The sequence below is a fragment of the Mobula hypostoma genome, chromosome X2 (genome assembly GCF_963921235.1).
Source record: "Mobula hypostoma chromosome X2, sMobHyp1.1, whole genome shotgun sequence".
Classification (NCBI taxonomy): domain Eukaryota; kingdom Metazoa; phylum Chordata; class Chondrichthyes; order Myliobatiformes; family Myliobatidae; genus Mobula; species Mobula hypostoma.
In genome coordinates, this window is record NC_086129.1 from 48,380,483 (window position 1) to 48,404,069 (window position 23,587).

The window sequence follows — 23,587 nt, forward strand, 5'->3', positions numbered from 1 at the left end:
TTGTAGACAAAAATTACTGATTGGGGTGGGGAGTGTTGGAAATCATTTGGCCATCAGTCCTGGGGGAACATAGAGCATAGAACACTACAGCACAGTACAGGTCCTTCAGTCTGTGATGTTATGCCAAACTTTTAACCTACTCCAAGACCCATCTAACCCTTCCCTCCCACATAGGCACATGGATGAAATAAAATGGGGGGGGGGGCACTATCTAAGAGCCTCTTAAATGTCCCTAATATATCTACCTCTACCATCACGCTCAAGAATGCGTTCCATACACTTAGAACCCACTGTGGTTTGGGGGAAAAAGCTACCTCTGACATCTTCCCCACCCCAGTACTTATAATCACCTTCAAATTATGCCCTCTGTTATTAGTCATTACTGTTGTTCGCTCTGTCTATGCTTCATATCTTGGACACCTCTATCAAGTCGCCTCTCATCCTCCTTCGCTCCAAAAAGAAGAACTCTAACTTACTCAAACTATTCTCATAAGACATGTTCTCTAGTCCAGGCAGCATTCTGGTGAATCTCCTCTGCACCCTCTCTAATCCAGGCAGCATCCTGGTCAATCTCCTCTGACCCCTCTCTGAAGCTTTCACGTCCTTCCTATAAAGAAAGTGACCAGAACTGAACACGATATTCCAAGTGCAGTCTAACCAGGGTTTTAGAGAGCTGCGACATTACCCACAGCTCTTAACTCAATCCCCTGACTAATGAAGGCCAACACACCATATAGATTTAAATAGCACACTCTCTGCACTAGCTTTCACAGCCTGTGTATCCTACAGAAGGTCTAAAATCTGTTAATTGTGCAGCACAGCAAGAATACTCAAAGTAATGATCAGGGAATCGAAACGTGAGATTCTGCAGCTGTTGGAAATCCAGAACAACAGGCACAAAGTGCTGGAGGAACTCAGCAGGTCAGGCAGCATCTCTGGAAAATAAGAAGCAGCTGACATTTCGGGCTGAGACCTTTCATGATGAAGCGTCTCAGTCTGAAACATCAACTGTTATTCCTCTCCATTGATGCTAAGTTCCTCCAGCATCTTATGTGTGCTCTATAAGAGAATTAGATGTGCAACAAAATGGTTTCTTTGGTCTTATTAACTTATTTTTTCGATGTTAATGTTAAATAATTCACAACTCTTCATAATCATACATTATCTAAAACACTTTCTAAAAAATATTATGCCGCTCTGACTTTCATGCCAGCCTGAAAGGGTTGCTCTATGTCAGGGGTTGGCAACCTTTTTGCCTCAGTGGGCCAGATCGTGTATTAATGAGCAGTCGGTGGGCCAGATAAATGCCATAAAAAACTTGAAATATGGGAGTTATCCATTTAAATACATCTAGTTATGTTTTGCCTCAAATTAATGAATTTACAACAATGTCCATAACATCCTTTAATTCCAAAGACTTGGCACATAATGCCTCTTGATGGATAATGCAATGAATTTTAACCAGTTTCTGTGCGATTCCAAGGTTTTCCATTTGTCCTTACAGCAATGCGATGATGCCTTTTTTCTGTCCCGCCATTGCTGGTGCCCATCAGTTGTGATACCAATTAGCTTCGACACATTTAGTTTCATTTCTGACATTATTTTCAACAAAGCTTCAAAAATGTCTGCTCCAGTAACTGCGTCCTTCATAGGAATTAATTGAATAAACTCTTCAAAAACGTGAAAAGTTGAGGTCACTCCTCGCACAAACACTGCAAGTTGAGCAGTGTCTCTCAAGTCTGTACTCTCAGCAAGCGCAATTGAAAAACAATCGCAATTCGTTGCAGGCATCCCTTAAACAACTTTTAACATCTGCTGACATTTCTTCAACTCGCTGTGTGATCGTTCTTGCTGACAGGCTGATAGATGCAAATAAATATTTCTTTTCAGGACAACCAATATCCACCACTGCCAGTAAACATATTTTGACAAACTCTCCATCTGTAAAAGGCTTCATTTTTTTCTGCAATACGTTTTGAAAATGAAGGCATTGATATTTCCTTCATTTTCACTGCTTTTCTTGGCAAAAAATGACGTTTGTTTTCTGAAACTAGCCTTCATTGGCTCAACTTCATCTTTCCTTGCTTGTCCAGTAAACTTGTTAAAGTTTCCACTATGGCGGGTCTCGTAATGTCGCCTGATATTTGCCACCTTCTTCACAGCAACATTTTCTAGGCAAATGAGACAAACTGGTTTCCCAGCTTGCTCGATGAAGAAGTAATCTAGTGTCCAAGTGTCTTGGAAATTTCAACACTCAGTGTCTACCTTCCTGCGTTTTGCATTCATTGCCATTGGAATTTTTTTCTTCGATTTTATTTTGAAACGCAAGTTATTCAACAAGTATCGTAGCACATGTAAATATCTGGATATTTAGCGTGGATTTCTTGTTAAAACACAGTGACACTGTTTCTGTTTATAAATTTGAACGATCCCATCTGAAAACCTGTGCGTGCAGGGAGAGTATCTAATACATATTAATAAGGTAGTCTGCCTTCCCGTCATTCGTATATAACAGTGTTTGGTTTGGAACAAAACTGAACCTGAGGCCAGTGTAACAAGACGCCAGGCCTGTCCATCAGTGTGGTCGCGTGAAACACTCAGAATAAGGAAAAATCACTCGCGGGCCAGATAAGCATAGTCTCCCAATGTTTGCTCGCGGGCCGTGGGTTGCCTACCCCTGCTCTATGTCAATGGGTTTGGTTATTTTCCTGTGACTTTCCAGAATTTAAAGCACTCATACCTCCAGGGAGCTCAGCAGGGAAGAAAGGAATTGAAACATAGATAAGAACATAAGAAATCTGGGTGTTTTCATCATTTGTGTTTCATCTTCCATGTGAATCCCAGCATCCCTTTCGCAGTAAGTGAAGGTACCCAATTGTATTGAGATGCTTTCCCACTTCTGTCTGACATTAAGATGTGAATATCTATTACCATGTTTAGCTGTTACTATGGGATGACACAGTAATGTAGTGGTTAGTGTAACAGTATTACGGTGCCAGCAACCCAGGTTCAATTCCCGTCACTGTTAGGAGTTTGTATGTTCTCTCTGAGGCCAGACGGGTACTGCAGTTTTTCCCATGTTCTGAAGTCATACAGGTTAGGGTTAGTGAGTTGTGGGCATGCTATATTAGCGCCAGAAGTGTGGCGACACTTACGGGCTGTCCCCAGCACATCGATGACGCAAATGACATATTTCACTGTATGTTTTGATGTACATGTGACAAACTAATTTTGCATTTAATTATGTGTTATGATGTGTTTCCTTGTACAAATACATTTAGTGGCCACTTCATTAGGTACAACAGTACACCTCATTAATGCAAATATCTAATCATGTGGCAGCAACTCTGTGCATTAAAGCATGCAGACATGGTCAAGAGGTTCAATTGTTGTTCAGAGCAAACATCAGAATGGGGAAGAGATGTGATCTAAGTGACATTGACCATGGAATGATTGTTGGTGCCAGACGGGATGGTTTGAGTATCTCAGAAACTGCTGATCTCCTGGGATTTTCACATACAACAGTCTCCAGAGTTTACAGAGAATGGTGTGAAAACAAAACACATCCAGTGAGTGGCAGCTCTGTGGGTGAAACACCTTGTTAATGAGAGAGGTCAGAGGAGAATGGCCAGACTGGTTCAAGCTGACAGGAAGGTGACAGTAACTCAAATAACCACACGTTACAACAGTGGTGTGCAGAAGAGCATCTCTGAACACACAACACGTCAAACTTTGAAATGGATGGGCTACAGCAGCAGAAGACACATCGGCTTCCACTCTTGTACCCAATAAAGTGGCCACTGAATGTACATTCCAAGTCAATTATTGTAGTCAAGACTGAAATAGTAAACAGAGAAGTTCAGGGAATCTAAGATATGAGCTCTACTTGAACATTGATAGTGAGAGAAATGCTATTACTTATGAGCATCAAGCACTCCCAGATAAAGTATCCAAATGGAAACTTGCTTGATACCAGCAAATTTGTTGTGAGATCAGGCTCCGGAAAATAGTATTTGCAAGACTGGGAAGTTACAAGTTGGTGCTTGATTCCAAGAGAACGCATTTATAGAATGCCAACAAGATGGCTTTTTGGAGCAGCTCATGGTTAAGCCCACTAGAGAAAAGGCAATTTTGGATTGGGTGTTGTGTAATGAACCAGATTTGTTTAGGGAGGCTAAAGTAATGTTCATAATATGACAGAATTCACCCTGCAGTTTGAGAGGAAGAAGATAAGTTAAAATGTATCAGTATTACAGTGGAGTAAAGATAATTACAGAGGCATGAGAGACAAACTGGCCAAAGTTGATTGTAAGGGGACACTAGCAGGGATGATGGTGGAGCAACAATGGCTGGAGTTTCTGGGGGAAATTCAGGAGGCGCAGGATAGATACATCCCAAGGATGAAGAAGTATTCTAAAGGGAGGGTGAGGCAACTGTGCCTGACAAAGGAAGTCAAAGATGGTATAAAAGCAAAAGCGAGAACATATAATAGAGCAAAAATTATTGGGAAATTACAGGATTGGGAAGCTGTTAAAAACCAACAGAAGACAACTAAAAAAGCAATAAGGAGAGAGAAAATGAAATATGAAGGTAAACTAGCCAATAATATTAAAGAGGATACCAAAGTCTTTTTTCAGATACTAGCATGGATATCAGACTGCTGGAAAATGACTCTGGAGAGGTAGTAATGGGGGACAAAAGAAATGGATGAACTGAGTAAGTATCTTGCATCAGTGTTCACTGTGGTTGACACCAGCAGTATGCCAGAAATTCTGAGAGAGGTGGCTGAAGAGATTGTGGAGGCATGAGTAATGATCTTTCAAGAATCAATTGATTCTAGCATCATTCCGGACGAGTGGAAGATTGAAAATGTCACTCCACTCTTCAAGAAGGGTGGGAGGCAGAAGAAAGGAACTTATAGGCTAGTTAGCCTGACCTCAGTAGTTGGGAAGATATTGGAGTCGATTGTTAAGGATGTGCTTTTAGAGTACTTGGAGGCACGTGATAAAATAGGCTGGTTTCCTCAAGGGAAAATCTTGCCTGACAAATCTGTTGGAACTCTTTGAGGAAATAATAAGCAGGACAAACAAAGGAGAATTGGTGGATGTTGTTTACTTGTTAGATTTTCAGAAGGCCTTTGACAAGGTGCCACACATGAGGCTGCTTAACAATATAAGAGCCCATGGTATTACAGGAATGATACTAGCATGGATAAAGCAGATTGACTGATTGACAGCAGGCAGCGAGTGGGAATAAAGGGAGCCTTTCCTGGTTGACTGCCAGTCACTAGTGGTGTTCCGCAGGGGTTTGGTTTGGGACCACTTCTTTTCACATTATATGTCTATGACTTGGATGATGGAATTGATGGATTTGTGGCCAATGATAAAAAGATAAGTGAAGGGGCAGGTTGTGTTGAGGAAGCAGGAGTCTGCATAAGGACTTGTACAGATTAGTAGAATGAACAAAGAAGTGGCAGATGGAATATATTGTCTGGAACATCGTTTCATTTGGTTGTATGTGTGTGTATATATATACATACATACATACACACACACACACACACACACACACGCGCGAGGGGTGATTGATAAGTTCATGACCTAAGGTAGAAGGAGTCAATTTTAGAAAACTTCGCACATTTATTTTTCAACATAGTCCCCTCCTACATTTACACACTTAAGGCTGATTTATACTTCTGTGTCCAATCGACGCCGTATGTACGGCGTAGCCGCGAACCCTACGCGGTGCCTACGCGGATCCCTACGCCGTAGCCTGACGCGCACCTCTCCCGAAATGTGACTACATGTCGCAGCAACGCAGGCTGCAACAACTGTGATTGGTCTGCTTGGTAGCATCGCATCTCCTCCTACGTTGCAATAGCTTCCCATTGGGCGACTGAAGGGCAGGGAAGGAACTCTGGGTGCAACGCTTTCTATAAAGCTTTACAGACCTCCGAAATTATGGAGGACACATTTCGCTTTTACAAAAAAAGACGCTTGCTTTAAACTTGTTTACCCTGAGAAAGACTACCATGACCATGAAGCCTTGCATGGGCTGGTGTGTGCGCATGCGTGACGTGCGCGAATTGCAGAGAAATGCAGACACACCAACGCACAAGTATAAATGCTCACAACGTGTGTAGGTCACTTGCTTAGGTTACGGCCTCCATTTGACGCGCAAGTATAAATCAGTCTTCAGTCCAGCGGACGTGGAGCATACGGATCCCTTCTTTGTAGAAGTCGGCATCTTGGACCTCCAGAAAGCGGTCCACAGCAGGGGTGATTGATAGGTTCGTGGCCTATGGTAGAAGCAGATGAGTTATACAGCTCTCATTACGTGCACGTGCAGTTCAACTCTGAGTGAAAATGCAGAAAGTGTGAAGTTAATAACTCATCTCCTTCTACCTTAGGCCACAAACTTATCGATTACCCCTTGAACTTGAACTTGGAAGTGTATGGTAATAGTTTGGTAGAAAAAGTTAAGGCATAGGCTATTTTCTAAACACGTAGTGAAATCAGAGATGCAAAGTGACTTAGGAGTCCCAGTGTGGGATATATTTCACATTTTTATTGTAAACTGATACCTCTAGTATTGTATAAAAATCAAGACGCACAGAATTAATTTTGCCTGAATAAACTTTATTGCCTTTAGTTTCGATCACAGTATCATGGTTAGTACTGTACAATCTTGTGGTAACTTCACTGAACAAAAGCCTTCCTTCTCTCTGAAGCTCAGTATTCAAAATATTTTTTTTTAACCATCACAAGACAAAGGAACAGAAGTAGGCCATTCAGCCCATCGAGTCTGCTCCACCACTCCACCATGAGCTAATCTATTCTCCCATCTAGTTCCAATTTCTGGCTTTTTCCCTATATCCCTTGATACCCTGACTAATCAGATACCTATCAATCTCCTCCTTAAACACACTCAATGATCGGGCCTCCACAGCTGTATGTGGCAACGAATTCCATAAATCCACGACCCTCTGGCTAAAAAAATTTCTCCTCATCTCTGTTTTAAATGTGTACCCTCTAATTCTAAGACTGTGGCCTCTTGTCCTGGACTCACCCACCAAGGGAAACAGCCTTTCCACATCTACTCTGTCCAACCCTTTCAACATTCGAAACGTTTCTATGAGATCCCTTCTCATTCTTCTATACTCTAATGAATACAGTCCAAGAGCCAACAAACGGTCCTCATATGTTAGCCCCTGCATTCCAGGAATCATCCTCGTAAATCTTCTCTGAACTCTCTCCAACATCAGTACATCCTTTCTAAGTTAGGGGGCCCAAAACTGCACACAGTATTCCAAATGAGGTCTCACCAGTGTCCCATAGAGCCTCATCAACACCTCCTTACTCTTATACACTATTCCTCTTGAAATGAATGCCAACATAGCTTTCGCTTTCCTTACCGCCAATCCAACCTGGTGGTTAACCTTTAGGGTATCCTGCACGAGGACCTCCAAGTCCCTTTGCACTTCCGATTTTTGAATTTTCTCCTCATCTAAATAATAATCTGCTGGATTATTTCTTCTTCCAAAATGTTCAACTGTACATTTCTCAACGTTGTATCTCATCTGCCATTTCTTTGCCCACTCTCCTGAACTGACTAAGTCTCTCTGCAACCTTTCCGTTTCTTCAACACTTCCTGCTCCTTCATCTATCTTGGTGTCATCCGCAAATTTATACAAAACCATTTAATCCATAATCCAAATCATCGATGTACATCGTAAAAAGAAGCGGCCCCAACACCGACCCCTGCGGAACACCACTAGTAACCGGCAACCAATCAGAATAGGATCCCTTTATTCCCACCCTTTGTTTTCTGCCTATCAGCCAATGCTCCACCCATTCCAATATCTTTCCTGTAATTCCATGGGCTCTCATCTTATTAAGCAGCCTCATATGCGGCACCTTATCGAAGGCCTTTTAAAAATCCAAATACACAACATCCACAGCCTCTCCCTTATCAATCTTATTCGAGGTTACCTTAAAAAATTCCAATAGGTTGGTGAGGCAGGGTCTTCCCTTCATGAAACCATGCTGGCTTGGGCCTACCTTGTCATGCACCTCGAGGTATTTCATAACCTCGTCCTTGAGGATCGACTCCAATAACTTTCCAACTACTGATGTCAGACTAATAGGCCTGTAATTTTCTTTTTGCTGCCTCCTTCCTTTCTTAAATAGTGGAACTACATTTGCGACCTTCCAGTCCTCCGGAATCATGCCAGAGTCTATTGATTCCTGGAAGATCATTTCCAATGCCTCCAAAATCTCCAAAGCCACCTCCTTCAGAACCTGTGGGTGCACCTCATCTGGTCCGGGAGACTTAACTATTCTTAGTCCACTTAGCTTCCCAAGCACTTTCTCTCTAGTAATCTTGATTGTACCTAATTCTATTCCCTGAGACCTCTGGCTATCAGGTATGTTGCTAATGTCTTCCACTGTGAAGACTGATGCAAAATACTCATTTAGTTCCTCTGCCATCTCTTTGTTACCCATTATAATTTCCCCAGCATCATTTTCAATCGGTCCTATATCTACCCGTGTCACTCTTTTACTCCTCATATATTTAAAAAAACTCTTAGTATCCTTTTCTATGTTAATTGCCAACTTCCTTTCATAATTCATCTTTTCTTTCCTAATGACTTTCTTAGTTTCCTTCTGTAAGTTTTTAAAAGTCGTCCAGTCCTCAGTTTTCCCACTAATTTTTGCTTCCTTGTACACCGTCTCTTTTGCTTTTATTTTAGTCTTAACCTCTCTCGTTAGCCATATTTGTGCCATTTTTCCATTCATGATTTTCTTTTCTCTTGGAATATATTTTTCCTGCACTTTCCTTATTTCTTGTAGGAATTTCATCCAATTCTGCTCTACCGTCCCTCCATCTAGCTTACTTTTCCAATCTACTTGGGCCAGTTCCTCTCTCATACCACTGTAATTTCTCCTGTTCCACTGAAATATTGATACACCTGATACCAGCTTCTCCTTTTCAAATTTGAAACTGTCAATCATATGATGATCACTACTTCCAAGGGGTTCCTTTACCTCCAGCTCCCTAATCGCCTCAGGTTCGTTACACAACACCCAATCCAAAACAGCCAGTCCCCTGGTGGGCTTCTGGACAAGTTGCTCCAAAAAGCCATCCTGTAGGCATTCTACAAACTCCCTCTCCTGAGATCCATTGCCTTCCTGACTTTCCCAATCCACTTTCATATTAAAATCCCCCATAATTATCTTGACATTTTCCTTCTGACACGCTTTTTCGATTTCCATCTGTAACTTGTAGTCCACATCCCGGCTGCTGTTTGGAGGCCTGTATATAACTGCTATTAGTGTCTTTTTACCCTTGCCATTTCTTAATTCTACCCATAAGGATTCTACCTCTTCTGATCCTATGTCCCTTCTTTCTATTGATTTGATATCGTTACTTACCATCAGGGCCACGCCACCCCCTTTACCTACCTTCCTATCCTTCCTGTACACTGTGTATCCTTGGATATTCAGCTCCCAATCACATCCATCATTTAGCCATGACTCGGTGATGGCCACAATGTCATATCTTTTAACCTACAGCTGTGCAGCAAGGTCATCCACGTTATTTCTAATACTGCGTGCATTTAAGTACAGTACATTTAGATCAGTATCTGTTACCGATTTTGCTATATTTCTATCGCACAGCAAATTATCCTGTCTATTCACCTGCCTGTCCTTCTTGCCATCTTTGCTGCACGGTATCTATGACTTATTTCTATTTTCCTCTTCCTCGACCCTAACACCCTGGTTTCTTTCCCCCTGCCAACTTAGTTTAAACCCTCCCTAACAGCTATATTAAACAATCCCGCCAGGATATTAGTACCCTTTGAGTTCAGGTGTAACTCATTGTTTTTGTATAAGTCATACCTCCCCCAAAATAGATCCCAATGATCCAAGAATTTGAAGCCCTGCCCCCTGCACCAGTTACTTAGCCACACATTCATCTGCTTAATTCTGCTATTCTTACCTTCATTAGTGCGTGGCTCAGGCAGTAATCCTGAGATTATTACTCTGGAGGTCCAGCTTTTCAATTTTCTTCCAAGCTCCCAGTAATCTTCCTTCAGGACCTCCTCTCTTTTTTCTGTCTATGTCATTGGTATCAACATGTACCAAGACCTCTGGCTGCTCGCCCTCTCTCCTCAGAATATTCTGGACCCGATCTGTGACATCCCGTACCCTGGCACCAGGGTGGCAACACACCATCCGGGTATCCTTGTCCGGCTCGCAGAATCTCTTGTCTGTTCCCCTCACTGTGGAATCCCCTATAACTACCGCATTTCTCCTTGCTCTCTCGATCACGGCACTGGGCATAACATCTTGGAACATCTCTTAGTGCAAGCAAAGACAAGTCATAACTCATAATTCATCGCTATGTACAAGAGAATCAAGTTACAGCATGTTAAATTAGATATAAATGCACAGAAACAGACCCTTCGGCCCATCTAGTCCATGCTGAACCATTAATTTGTCTATTCTCTTTAACTTGCACCTGGACCATAGCTTTTTTTTAACCAAAACATCTTTTTGAAAACAAAAACCCAGCACAGAATTTAACTACTTTTTCTCCCCCTCATCCTGATAACAAAAAGAATCACTGTTAACCTGCTAATTTTCATTACATAAAAACTTGTCTCTGCATCAAATGTTAGTTGATGGAGCAGTAGTTAGTTCCCTGTCTACCAGTGATTGGGGCTCAATTCCCACTTTAATCTTAATCTTGAGTTAGGTTTTAATGTATCAAGCTCTGGAGAGGTCAGAGTGGAAGTGGGACTGCAAATCAACATGGCAAACAAACAGGAACTTGGGGTCGTCCCATGGACGAAACATAAGCAGGCTTCGATGCGATCACCCATCTGCCTTTGGCTTCTCCAATGTGGAGGAGACCACATTGTGAATAATGAATACAGGTCCCTAGATAGGAAGAAATGCAGGTGATTTACTGCTTCACCTGGAGGGACTGCTTGAATCCCTAGACAGTGGGAAGGGAATAGGTGAGGATGCAAGGCAGAGATTAAAGAGGGATTAGCTTTATTGGTCACATATACATCAAAAAATACAGTGAAATATGTTGTTTGCATTCATAAGCCATCTCTGCCACCACTGAGGCAGCCTGGTCCAGATTCTAACCCCTCTCTGTGTGAAAATTATCCTCTCACATCCTATCTCTCACTTTAGGCTTCTTGTTTAGACCATGGTGAAAAGGTTCTTAATATCTACTCATCTATTCCCTTACTGATTTTGGATACTTCTATAAGGCCACCCCTTGGCCTCATGTCCTCCAAGGAAAATAAACCCAGCCAATCCAATCTTGTTTTACAAAGAAAATGCTCTAACACCCTGGTGAAACAAACCCAGAATGCTGGAGGAACTGAGCTGTAGTCCAGATGAAGGGTCTCAGCCCAAAACATTAACTGTTTATTTCCCTCCATAGTGTTACGTACCCCGTAACTGGGTTGCCAAACCAGCAGAAATGGAACGCTCGTTGGAGTCTGTGATTACTAGGAACTAATAAAGTTTTATTAAAGAAATAAGTAACACAGTACTCTAATCGTATGGATATAAATGCAACAGGTTAGCTTGATAATACACACATATATACAGAACTAGGGCAATAGGAATCACCCAAGCTCTATCACAGTCTAGGGGTAAAATGATCAGTCTTAAGTGAAGCAGAGTTCAGTTCAGTTTAGTGCAGTTCGAAGTAGTCGCTGTTGTGGTACCGTTGGAGAGAGAGAGAGAGAGAGAGAGATGCAGTTGGTTTCAGGCAGACCTTTTGATGTCTTCTAATCCCGCTGTGGTCACCGACTGTGACCCCTCCGTTCCGGATACGATCATTCTTCCGCAGTGAACCCGGCACCCAAGGGCGGACGCACACCCCAGGTTCCCACTGATTGTACCTTTACACCCTGTGAGCCTCTGATCGGTTCCCGCGAACTAGTCCTCCAAACTCCCACCAACTTGTGGGGCACACTGCTCTTTCCAGGGTCTCGTGGCATGTCTTGTGCCTTAGCAAACCTGCTCTTTTTATCCCCCTGCTGGGGTATCACCTGTCCATCAAACTTCAAACAGTTCAGGTTCAAAGCAACCCGTCTGTCAATATCTGAATTGTGTTTCTTTCGCGTTAATCTCTCTCTTCTCTCTTATTAGCATTTTGAATGTTTCTCCATTGTCTTCCATTATCCTTCTCATTAGCATCATCCGTCCGGTAGCTCTGCTTGGCGTCACACATGACAATAGATACTGCCTGGTTGGCCGGTGGTGTAGTGGCATCCACACCGGACTTCGAGGTGAGTAATCCTGGGTTTGAATCTGGCTGGCTCCTGGCATGCTTTCCACCTATGCAGGGTTGAGTGTCAAGCTAGCAACTGGGCCTCATAAAATACAGACAAAACCGCCAAAGAAACGGCAAGGTTGCCACCTGCTGCGCGGAAAGGACTGACGACAACAACAATAGATGCTGCCTGAGCTGCTGAGTTCCTCCAGCATTCTGTGTGTGCTGCTCTGGATTTCCAGCATCTGCAGAATCTCTTGTGTCACTGATTTGCAATATCCTGGCGAATTTCCTCTGCACCCTTTCCAGCACAATCACATCCTTCCTATAGTGTGATGACCAAAACTTTGTATAATACTACAGATGCGGCCTGAACAATGGCTTTATAAAGTTGTAACATGACGTCCCTACTCTTCTTTCTATGCCACAGCCGCTGAAAGCAGGGATCCCATTGGCCTTCTTCACTACCTGACCTATCCTGCCAGTGTTAGGTGTCTTTGGACTTGTACACCAAGCTTCCTCTGTTCATCAGCATTTCCTAGGGCCCTGACATTTATTGATTATAATTATGTAACCTTCCAAAATGTATTATTTCACAGTTGTCAGGATGAAATTCCATCCACTATCAGTCTGCTCAAGTTTCTAGGTGATATATATCATACAGTAGCTGAAGACAATCCTCTTCACTGTCTACAAGGGAGAACAGTCAAGGCATCAAAGGTTACAGGGAGATGGCAGGAGAATGGGGTTGACAGGAATAATAAATTAGTCATGATGGAATGGTGGGGCAGACTTGATGGGCCGAATGGCCTAATCTTACTCCTATGTCAACATCCACAATGGACTACCTCAAGAGGCGCAAACTGAAGGTTTTGCCATGGCCCTCACAGTCCCCTGACCTAAACATCATCAAGAATCTGTGGATAGACCTCAAAAGAACAGTGCATGCAAGACGGCCCAAGAATCTCACAGAACTGGAAGCCTTTTGCAAGGAAGAATGGACGAGAATCCCCCAAACAAGAATTGAAAGACACTTAGCTGGCTACAGAAAGCATTTACAAGCTGTGATACTTGCCCAAGGGGGTGTTACTAAGCACTGACCATGCAGGGTGCCCAAACTTTTGTTTTGGGCCCTTTTTCTTTTTTGTTATTTTGAAACTGTAAAAGATGGAAATAAAAAAGTTTTCTTGCTTAAAATATTAAATAAATATGTCATCTTTAACTTTATGCCTTTTGGAAATCAGTTCGTCTTTTACTCGCTTAGCTATTCACAGTAACAAATTTTGACCAGGGGTGCCCAAACTTTTGCACACCACTGTATACACGGAGCACTGCGGCAGCAAATCAGCGTCCGTCATCAGGGACCCCCACCACCTAGGCCATGCTTTCCTCCTGCTGCTGCCATCAGGAAGAAGGTACAGGAGCAACAGGATTCACACCACCAGGTTCAGGAACATTTATTACCTCTCAACCACCAGGCTCCTGAACCAAAGGGTCACTCAACTTCACTCACCCCAACACTGAACTGTTCCCACAACCTATAGACTCACTTTCAAGGACTCTTTATCTCATGTTCTCCATATTTATTGCTTATTCATTTATTATTATTATTTTTTGATTTTTTTCTCTTTTGTATTTGCAGTCTGTTGGTTTTTGCACATTGCTTGTTTGTCCATCTTGTAAGTGGCTTTTCATTGTTTCTATTGTGTTTCTTTGTATTTACTGTGAATGCCTGCAAGAAAACAAATTTCAGGGTTGCATCTGGTGATATATATGTACTTTGATAGTAAAGTACTTTGAACTTTGAATTTTAAATACACCAGTACGAGTTGTGCCTTGATGACTGGCAGCTCATGAAACTGCTCTATCCATTCCTCCACTGAACAATAACTTTCAACAATGTTGTTGTGGGTCCATCCAACCTTCTTCATTGTGGTGGAATTCAGCTGGGCAGGAAAATCACAGCTTCTCCCATCCTGGGCAAAGATTGATCAATGCAAGCACATTCGGGAAGGGTCCTGAGCTATAACTCCAGATCAGTACAAGAGGATTTGACTCCCAGGAATAACTCTCATCATATTTGTCCAGCCTTAGTATGGAGTTGGACATCTAAAAATATTCTCTTGATTTTACTGCCTAACAACGGCTTGGAGAAATGCACACAATAGTCCTGTGATTTATATGTCAGTTGTGCCAGGTCAGATTTCAACCACAGGAAGTCATTTTAAAATATTTACAAATTTGTCTAGCGAGAAGTTGATAAAATAAAATAAAAATTGCGTACAAGTTACAGCCTTATGCAATGGACACTGTTTTGTTAAATATCTTTGACAGGCACATGGATGAGAGAAAAATGGAAGGTTTGTTTCGAGGTGACAGACTGGCAGGCACTCTGTGAGCCACATGGAGAGGATATTGATGGGCTCACAGAGTGCATCACTGATTACATCAACTTCTGTGTTCTGACAAGAACTGTCCTTTGTTATTCAAATAACAAGCCATGGGTAACAAAGGACATTAAAGACATCCTGAACGCTAAAAAGAGGGCGTTTAGAGATGGAAATAGGGAGGAGCTGAGGGCAATACAGAGGGACCTGAAAGCCAGGATCAGGGAGGCTAAAGACAGGTACGGGGGAAGCTTGAGTGGAAACTCCAGCAGAACAACATGAGAGAGGTCTGGAGGGGGATGAGGACCATCACTGGGTTCCGGCAAACTAGCAACAGAGGAGCTGAAGGCAGTGTGGACAGGGCCAATGAACTTAACCTGTTCTTTAACAGATTTGACATTGTGGCCCCTGCCCATCCCCCACATGAGCCATCTGTTGTCGGCCCCCAACCAACACATATTCCACTCTCCCCTCCTACCCCTCCTCACAGTCCCCCACCCTGCTTTCATGACTATACCCCTTCTCCACACTAAACCACCACGGTGGGCTTCACGGCTGAACAGGTGAGAAGACAGCTGAAACGTCTCAACCCAAGCAAGGCTGCAGGACCAGATGGTGTCAGTACCAGGGTGTTCAAAGCCTGTGCCCCTCAGCTATGTGGAGTACTTCGCCATGTATTCAACCTGAGCCTGAGGCTCCGGAGGGTTCCTGTGTTGTGGAAGATGTTTCTGCCTCGTCCCTGTGCCGAAGATGCCGCGCCCCAGCGGCCTCAATGACTACAGACCGGTGGCATTGACCTCCCACATCATGAAGACCCTAGAGAGACTTGTTCTGGAGCTGCTCCGGCCTATGGTCAGGCCACACTTAGATCCCCTCCAGTTCGCATACCAGCCTCGACTAGGAGTTGAGGATGCCATCGTCTACCTGCTGAACCATGTCTACGCCCACCTGGACAAGCCAGCGAGCACTGTGAGGGTCATGTTTTTTGACTTCTCCAGTGAGTTCAACACCATCCGCCCTGCTCTGCTGGGGGAGAAGCTGACAGCGATGCAGGTGGATGCTTCCCTGGTGTCATGGATTCTTGATTACCTGACTGGCAGACCACAGTATGTGTGCTAGCAACACTGTGTGTCCGACAGAGTGATCAGCAGCACTAGGGCTCCACAGGGGACTGTCTTGTCTCCCTTTCTCTTCACCATTTACACCTCGGACTTCAACTACTGCACAGAGTCTTGTCATCTTCAGAAGTTTTCTGATGACCCTGCCATAGTTGGATGCATCAGCAAGGGAGATGAGGCTGAGTACAGGGCTACGGTACGAAACTTTGTCACATGGTGTGAGCAGAATTATCTGCAGCTTAATGTGAAAAAGACTAAGGAGCTGGTGGTAGACCTGAGGAGAGCTAAGGTACCGGTGACCCCTGTTTCCATCCAGGGGGTCAGGGTGGACATGGTGGAGGATTACAAATACCTGGGGATACGAATTAACAATAAACTGGACTGGTCAAAGAACACTGAGGCTGTCTACAAGAAGGGTCAGAGCCGTCTCTATTTCCTGAGGAGACTGAGGTCCTTTAACATCTGTCGGACGATGCTGAGGATGTTCTACGAGTCTGTGGTGGCCAGTGCTATCATGTTTGCTGTTGTATGCTGGGGCAGCAGACACCAACAGAATCACCAGACTCATTCGTAAGGCCAGTGATGTTGTGGGGATGGAACTGGACTCTCTGACGGTGGTGTCTGAAAAGAGGATGCTGTCCAAGTTGCATGTCATCTTGGACAATGTCTCCCATCTACTACATAATGTACTGGGTGGGCACAGGAGTACATTCAGCCAGAGACTCATTCCACCGAGATGCAACACAGAGTGTCATAGGAAGTCATTCCTGCCTGTGGCCATCAAACTTTACAACTCCTCCCTTGGAGGGTCAGACACCCTGAGCCAATAGGCTGGTCCTGGACTTATTTCATAATTTCCTGGCATAATTTACATATTACTATTTAACTATTTATGGTTTTATTACTATTTATTATTTATGGTGCAACTGTAACGAAAACCAATTTCCCCCGGGATCAATAAAGTATGACTATGACTATGTAGGAGGGAAGGGGTTGATTGATCTTACAGTAGGTTAAAGATCGGCACAACATTGCAGGCCAAAGGGCCTGTACTGTGCTGTGGTGTTCTAACGTCCCTCTCTTCGACAAGCTCCCTCTTCTGCTGGCTCAGCTTCCTCTGGGTAGCACACTGGACTGACACAATTTCTTCGATATAATATTTTATTATGTTAAGAATCAAAGGGATAACAATTCTGCCAAACCTGTGGGCAGTGACATGAAAACATTGATCAGTGCATTCCTCGAGACAATTAAATTCATGATGACCAGTGACTTACATTCACTCATGTCAATAAACTGATTGCACAACTTTAAACAATTTAACATTTATACCCCTAAAATAAAAACCCGTCACCATTGGATATCTGGTTCTGCAAACCAAGAGGCAGTAGTTTGACTGATCCACATGTTGTAATTAGTCAGACAATTAATTTCACAAAAATTCAAACAGCAACCCTGAGTGACACAGCAATGATTCCACTTTTCAAGATGTTAGTGATTTAGAGAAAACTCTAGGCTCTGTAACACAGACTGAGATGCCTGCTTCTCTCCTGAGAGCCAGCTGTTACGAAACTCCTGGAATATTTGATATTACCAGCTTTCACTCATATACCACAAAGAAATAAATCTAATTTGATTAGCCCTCTATGTCAAGAACATGGAGATGAACAAGCAAAAAAAAATCACAATACTCAGAAATTGTAGGAAGTTTCTCATCTTTGAACAACGATTCCATAATATATGGAAGTAAGATAAGCCAATAACAGCCTCCCCAGTCAGACTCCAAACTCCACAGGAAGTCTGTTAGATTTTGTTAGAGATTTGGACGATGAGGATAAGCTTGAAGAATGGACTGAAAACCCTCCCAGGCTCTCTCCACCCTTTACTGTAGCAGTTCCTTGGATTAACTTCCTTGTTGCATATTTTATGTTCACTACTGAATGAAACAAGTCAAACTCCTGCAATGACATAATGGTAGATATTTCCTTGACATTCGCTGGGGTTCAATCACCTTAAATCTAGACTAGAAATCCCAGAAGACACTGTGTTGGACAATGATGCTCTTTCGTAGAGGGAACATTTGCTGTTTGAGCAAAAGATAAAATGCTGGTCATGACAGGACCAAACAACTTTCAGCAAAAGATGACAATATCTCACTCACCCATGGGTTTACGCACTCTCCCTTTTACCCCTGTTTATTAATGTAGACTAATCCAGTTTAACCAGTGATGCTCATCTGTATAATCACTGGTTAAATCACTGTCTGAGTCACTGCTAATGAACAGAATCCATTTCTGAAATGGGGAAGGTTATGGAAGCTCCCAATTACATATCTAGGAAAGCACCGGAAATACTGACTTTTCAATTATCACCTTGCCAAAGGTGAATTGCAGATTTACCATCATATCTAACTACTAATTTGAGGTACTTGGACAATTTTCACTGTAATTGTACTGTCTGGTATTGGTTGTCTTGCTGAGGTTATACAGAGAGATAACTTGTACCATATTAGTAAAATAACCAAGTGTCTCCCAGAACTTATTGCACTGTGTCATTATTTGGAATATGTCTCAGCTAATTTATCATCTAACTCTGCCATGGACAGTCCCACGTCCAACTGTGAAAGAAAGAGGGTTGGGCAAGGGGCTAGCAACCCCATCCTGTAAAAAACCAGAGCTACAGAAACACCAACAGAAGCTGGAAAGGCCTCATTCCTGGGAGAGGAAGGGAAAACGGACCCAGGTCAGAGGACTCTGGCAAGCTGAAATCACCAGCCTAAGGCCCAGTAGGGGAAATGGCCTTAAGGAATTGGTCTTTCTGTTTGAAATAAAAGACAAAACAAATAGGATTTGTGTCTGTACAATGTGATCACTCACTGTTCTCTGAGGGATTCCAATGACAAAAGCCATTTTATACCAAATACGTGTAATAGACTTCATCCTCTGATTGGCATGAATGTACCGCTAAAAGTAATCTCAAGTACATGCACAAAATATGATATTTTGGACTGCGTTTCACTCACGTAAAAGCCTGAATTCAAGTGAGCAGTAATTTGAAACGCAGCTTCCATTCTGACTAGGAGGACAGCAAAGTAAATTATTACATAACCCACAATGATCAGGAGGCTGTATCTGCATGGGCAGGTTCCATCTCACATCAATTTACCATTTCAGGATGTAGAAGGGTGAATGCAACGTCATGTATAGCAAGTCCAGTGACAAACAGAAACTTTCCAACTGATAATCATAGTCAGAATGAAGGCAGACCTTTTTTAAAAATAAAGTTTCATGACCTACTGTAGCACAATCTCTTGCAGAGACTTGCCACTGAAATGGCAGAGATGGAGGTGGGAATGATGGATGGATGAGGAAAGGCAGAGGGAAAGAAAGGGAGAAATTAATGGATAAGGAAAGGTAGAAGGAAAGATGGAAGGAAGAGGAAAGGCAGAGAGGGAGAGATGGAAGGAAGAGGAAAGGCAGAGAGGGAGAGATGGAAGGAAAGAGGAAAGGTAGAGGGAGGTGGGAATGATGGATGGATGAGGAAAGGCAGAGGGAAAGAGAGGGAGAGATGGATGGATGAGGAAAGTTAGAGAGAGGTGTGAGAGATAGAAGGAAGAGGAAAGGCAGGGATAGGGGTGGGAGAGATGAAAGAAAGAGGAAAGGTAGGCAGAGAGAGAGATTGATGGATGAGAAAAGACTGAGAAAGAGTGGGAAGTAAAGCAGGAGGTATAGGTAAGGTGTAGAGAGGCGGAATAGAGAATGGAGAAGAAGTCATGTGGGAAAGAACACAGGGGAATGGAAGCAAGGGGGGCAAAAAAACTGAAACAAAAGAGTTAGGTATACCGTGTTGACTGTTCTATAATGATAGGCCTGATCCACTTGGCAAGCAGACAGTTAATATCCACATCCAATTTGTTGGTCCGTGTTGGTTGAATTCCGGCAGCCATTGCGGATCTGCCTTATTTTCACGTGTGATCACAGTAGATTCACTGACTGGTTAGTTGTTTTATTGTCAAAGGAGCAAAGCAAGGTTGTCTTCTCACTGTCCTTATGATCATCTTGATTGTTTGGGACTGACCGTTCTTCAGCTAGTCCGGTGTCAGTTACAGTTAAGGCGACATTTTGCATGCTGTAATTAGGATTCACTTCCTCCATTTTAAGCAGACTGTCTTCCTCGTTGTCCGTTATCTGCTGTTGCCCATTGTCAGTGCAGTTCACACTTTGCAGTGGGATTAACTCAGACTGATACTTACCTGCCTCCACTCCACGCAGCATTCGATAAGGTCCCCGGCTAGAGTTATACTGCAGGCTGAACTTGAAGTCTTTCCTGGGGTAGAAAATAACCTCTAGGGTGTAATATATGGACCAGAAAATGGTAAAACAACCCAGGAGTAACAGCATCTGAGAAGAGAAACATTTTGTATTCTATTATTGCTTATTTCCCAGTTAACTGACCAACTTTGATACTCTCCCACCCCCGCCCCCTTGCCACTGGCACGATGGTGGTGATCTTGAAGCTTGTGGGGACAACTGCCTGGGCCAGGGACAGATTGAAAATGTCCGTGAAGACCTCGGCCAACTGCCCTGCACAGACTCTGAGCACACGGCCAGGTATTCCATCCGGACCAGCTGCCTTCCATATATTCACCCTGCTCAGGGTGGCACAAACATCGGAGGTGGAAAGTGAGAGAGGCAGTTCACCAGGTGGGAGATCCGCTTTGAGGGTGACCTCCTTGTTCTCTCAGTCAAAACAAGCGTAGAAGTACCTGAGCTCATCAGGGAGGGAAGCAGAGCTGGAAGGGGGCACAGTACTAGGTGATTTGAAGTCTGTAATGACCTGTATGCCATGCCACATGTGCCGGGGGTCTGAGGAGTTGAAATCCTCCTTGATCCTCTGTTTGTGTGTGTGTTTAGCCTGAGAGATACCCCTCCTCAGGTTGGCCCTGGCTGAGCTGTAAGCCTCCCGGTCTCTAGACCTGAAGACTGAATCTCTGGCTTTGAGCAGGAGGCAAACCTCTCTGTTCATCCATGGTTTCTGATTGGGGAAAACTTTTATTTGTTTTAGTGAGGTCACTCTATCTACACACTAGGACAGAGCTGGTATATAAATCAATGTTAATCTGAGAGTCTGTGGTGGCATGGGCAGCAAACGCGTCCAGTCTGTGTGCTGGAATTGGTGCTGAAGAGCAGAGTCAGCACCCTCCAGCCAGATCTTAATAGTCTTCATTGTGGGTTTCACACATTTACTGACCGGGCTGTACTTGGGAAGCAGAACAATGAAAGATGGTTGGACTGTCCCAGATGGGGGAGGGTAGTGGCTTTCTAAGCATCAGCCACATTTGTGTAGACATGATGTAAGGTTTTATTACCCCTGGTGGTGCATGATACATTTTGGTAAAATCTTGGAAGCACGGTACGTAGGTTACAATGATTAAAGTCCCCAGCAACAATAAAGGCTCCGTCTGGATGCAGTGTCTGCAGCTTGCTAATAGCGGCACTGAGGTCTTTCATGGCTACTTTAGCATTAGCATCTGGTGGTACATAAACTGCGACAGCAATGATGCATGTAAACTCTCGAGGTTGATAAAAAGTCTGCACTTAATAATCAGGTAGAGGCAGACACATTAGAGACTTTTAAGAAACTTAGATAGCCACAAGGATGAAAGGAAAATGGAGGGTTGCACAGGAGGGAAGGGTTAGATTGATCTCAGAGTAGGTTAAAGGGTTGGCACAATATCATGGGCCAAAGGACCTGTACTGTGTTGTACTGTTCTATGTTCTAAAGCAGGGGTGGCCAACCTTTTACATTCCATGTGTCAAGTTTTTCACGCACGAGTTCTATATTAACATATTTTTACAAGAATTGAATGGGGGTATAAGAATCGTATGGTGTATCTGAACTCGTGAGTGAAAAAATTGACGCATGGAAGGTGAAAGGTTGGCCACCCCTGTTCTAAAGTCTATTTATTCAGCTGATATGGGGCCACTGCATATTTGTTACCTATCAACAATTACCCTTGAACTGAGTAACTAGAGATCACTCAGTCATACACACTATGATGGGTCTACAGATACATAAACCAGAGCAGGTAAGGATGACAGGACTCTTGCCCTAAATGCCAACTATGAACTAAAAGATATTTTAGGGATAATTTGACAGCTTCATTGTTTAATTCTAGAATTAACCAAATTTAATATCTAAATTGAATTATGCCGGGATTTGAACTCAGATTTCTGGAGCTCATCCAATACTCATTGTTCCATGCAAGGTTAAACCAACTTCCACCCGAATGCCACACAACTGCATCTTTCAGCAGTACTACTGCGGATTAGGGCAGGTATCATGGACACTCATTCCCAGGTAAATAGCCCTGGAGCCAATTACAGCTCATTGGCTGATACTTCAATGTTTTCGACCTGTATAGCACTGAACAGGGGACTACAGTAATGGTTAACTCTATAAGCAGATTTTAATCAAAGGCCCAAGACAAGTGCCATTTCCTCTCATATGAAGTGAAAAATTGAGAAACAAACCAGGGGTTTTGTCAGAATTTGAAGGTTCATGTTTCAGGTGTAATTAGATTGGTTCTGATCAGTGTTTCCCTTTGAAACATTAACCTGACTCGTTTATTCAGATGCTGCTTGAGATGCTGTGTATTTCTAATTTTTTTTTTAAAAACATGATATTTTTTGACTTTATACCTTTTATTTTTATAGAGTCATACAGGAATACAGCACAGATACAGGCCCTTCAGCACAGTGAGACTATGCTGACTAGGCTATCCACCTAGCTAGTCCCAATTCAGCCCATGTCCCTCCAAACCCCTCACCTCCATGTACCTATCCACCAGGTACTTATTAAATGATATTATTGTACTTCCTACTACTCTGGCAGTACTTTCTCTTCCAGTACCAATCTCACAATCCCAAGGGTCAGGTGCAGAGTCCTGTCCTATTGCGGTGTGCAAGAGGTGTTGAGATGCTATGATAAATGTTACCTTGAGTGTGTTGGGAGTCATATAATTCCATTCCTGATCTGAGATCTCCAGTCCAGGGGGACAAGGCAATGAAAAGCTGTCGTTCAGGAATTGTCCACTCATAGCTTCTTCAACCACCCTTGGTAAAGTCAAGAAGCACACAGTTAAACATGGTGGTTGCTTCACTAATGAATGTTTTGATGCATGGCAGGCTCTTCCCAACAAATGAGCTCTCTGAAGGCAAATCATGGCTCAAGCTTTCTCGGGAGAATGAGAGGGATATGTTCATTAATTTATTCAAGAGATTCATTCAAAATCCAATCCTGATGCAGGGTCTCAACCCAAAACACTGGCCAACCCTTTGTCTTCATCTGTCTGACCTGCTGAGTATTTTTTTAGCACATTAAGCACTTAAGACACATAAATCTCAGTCACCTCTGTGAGAAGAGGTGCCAAGGATGTGGGTTTTGAGGAGGAAGGTCAAATCACGGCCACTGTGGCCAGACCCAAGAATACAAAAAGAATTTTTAAAATTAAAAACTACAAAACAGTGAAAAACATACAGTCTTACCCCTCTCTGCCCCCAAGCCACCTTTATCCATTTCACCTCCATCCCCATGAGATTGTCAACTGGGCAGGAAAAAAGAATATCTTGGGGGAGAATGTTACTCTGTCAACATGTGACCAAGGGTTTACCTCTGGCGTTGCTTGACATCTTCAAATGACCAGGAAGAACCGTACAGTGTGAGCTGCCATTGATTGAGGAATCCACCTTTCCGCTGAGGGTCGGTGTCTGAGTG

The 23,587-nt window shown here is 43.2% G+C and overlaps 1 protein-coding gene across 7 annotated transcripts in view; it reads right to left on the reverse strand.

The window, feature by feature from the left end:
* Positions 1-16,976: 16,976 nt before the first annotated feature.
* Positions 16,977-23,587, reverse strand: part of LOC134341013 (proprotein convertase subtilisin/kexin type 7-like) — a 323,082-nt gene continuing 316,471 nt past the window's right edge. For all 7 annotated transcript variants that reach the window (XM_063038716.1, XM_063038711.1, XM_063038717.1 and 4 more), the window contains 3 exons: positions 23,484-23,580; positions 22,809-22,926; positions 16,977-20,211 (listed from right to left, as the gene is read on the reverse strand). In XM_063038716.1, the coding sequence (XP_062894786.1) occupies positions 19,786-20,211; positions 22,809-22,926; positions 23,484-23,580 (641 nt within the window). In that variant the 3' untranslated portion in view covers positions 16,977-19,785. The remainder of the gene's footprint in view (positions 20,212-22,808; positions 22,927-23,483; positions 23,581-23,587) is intronic.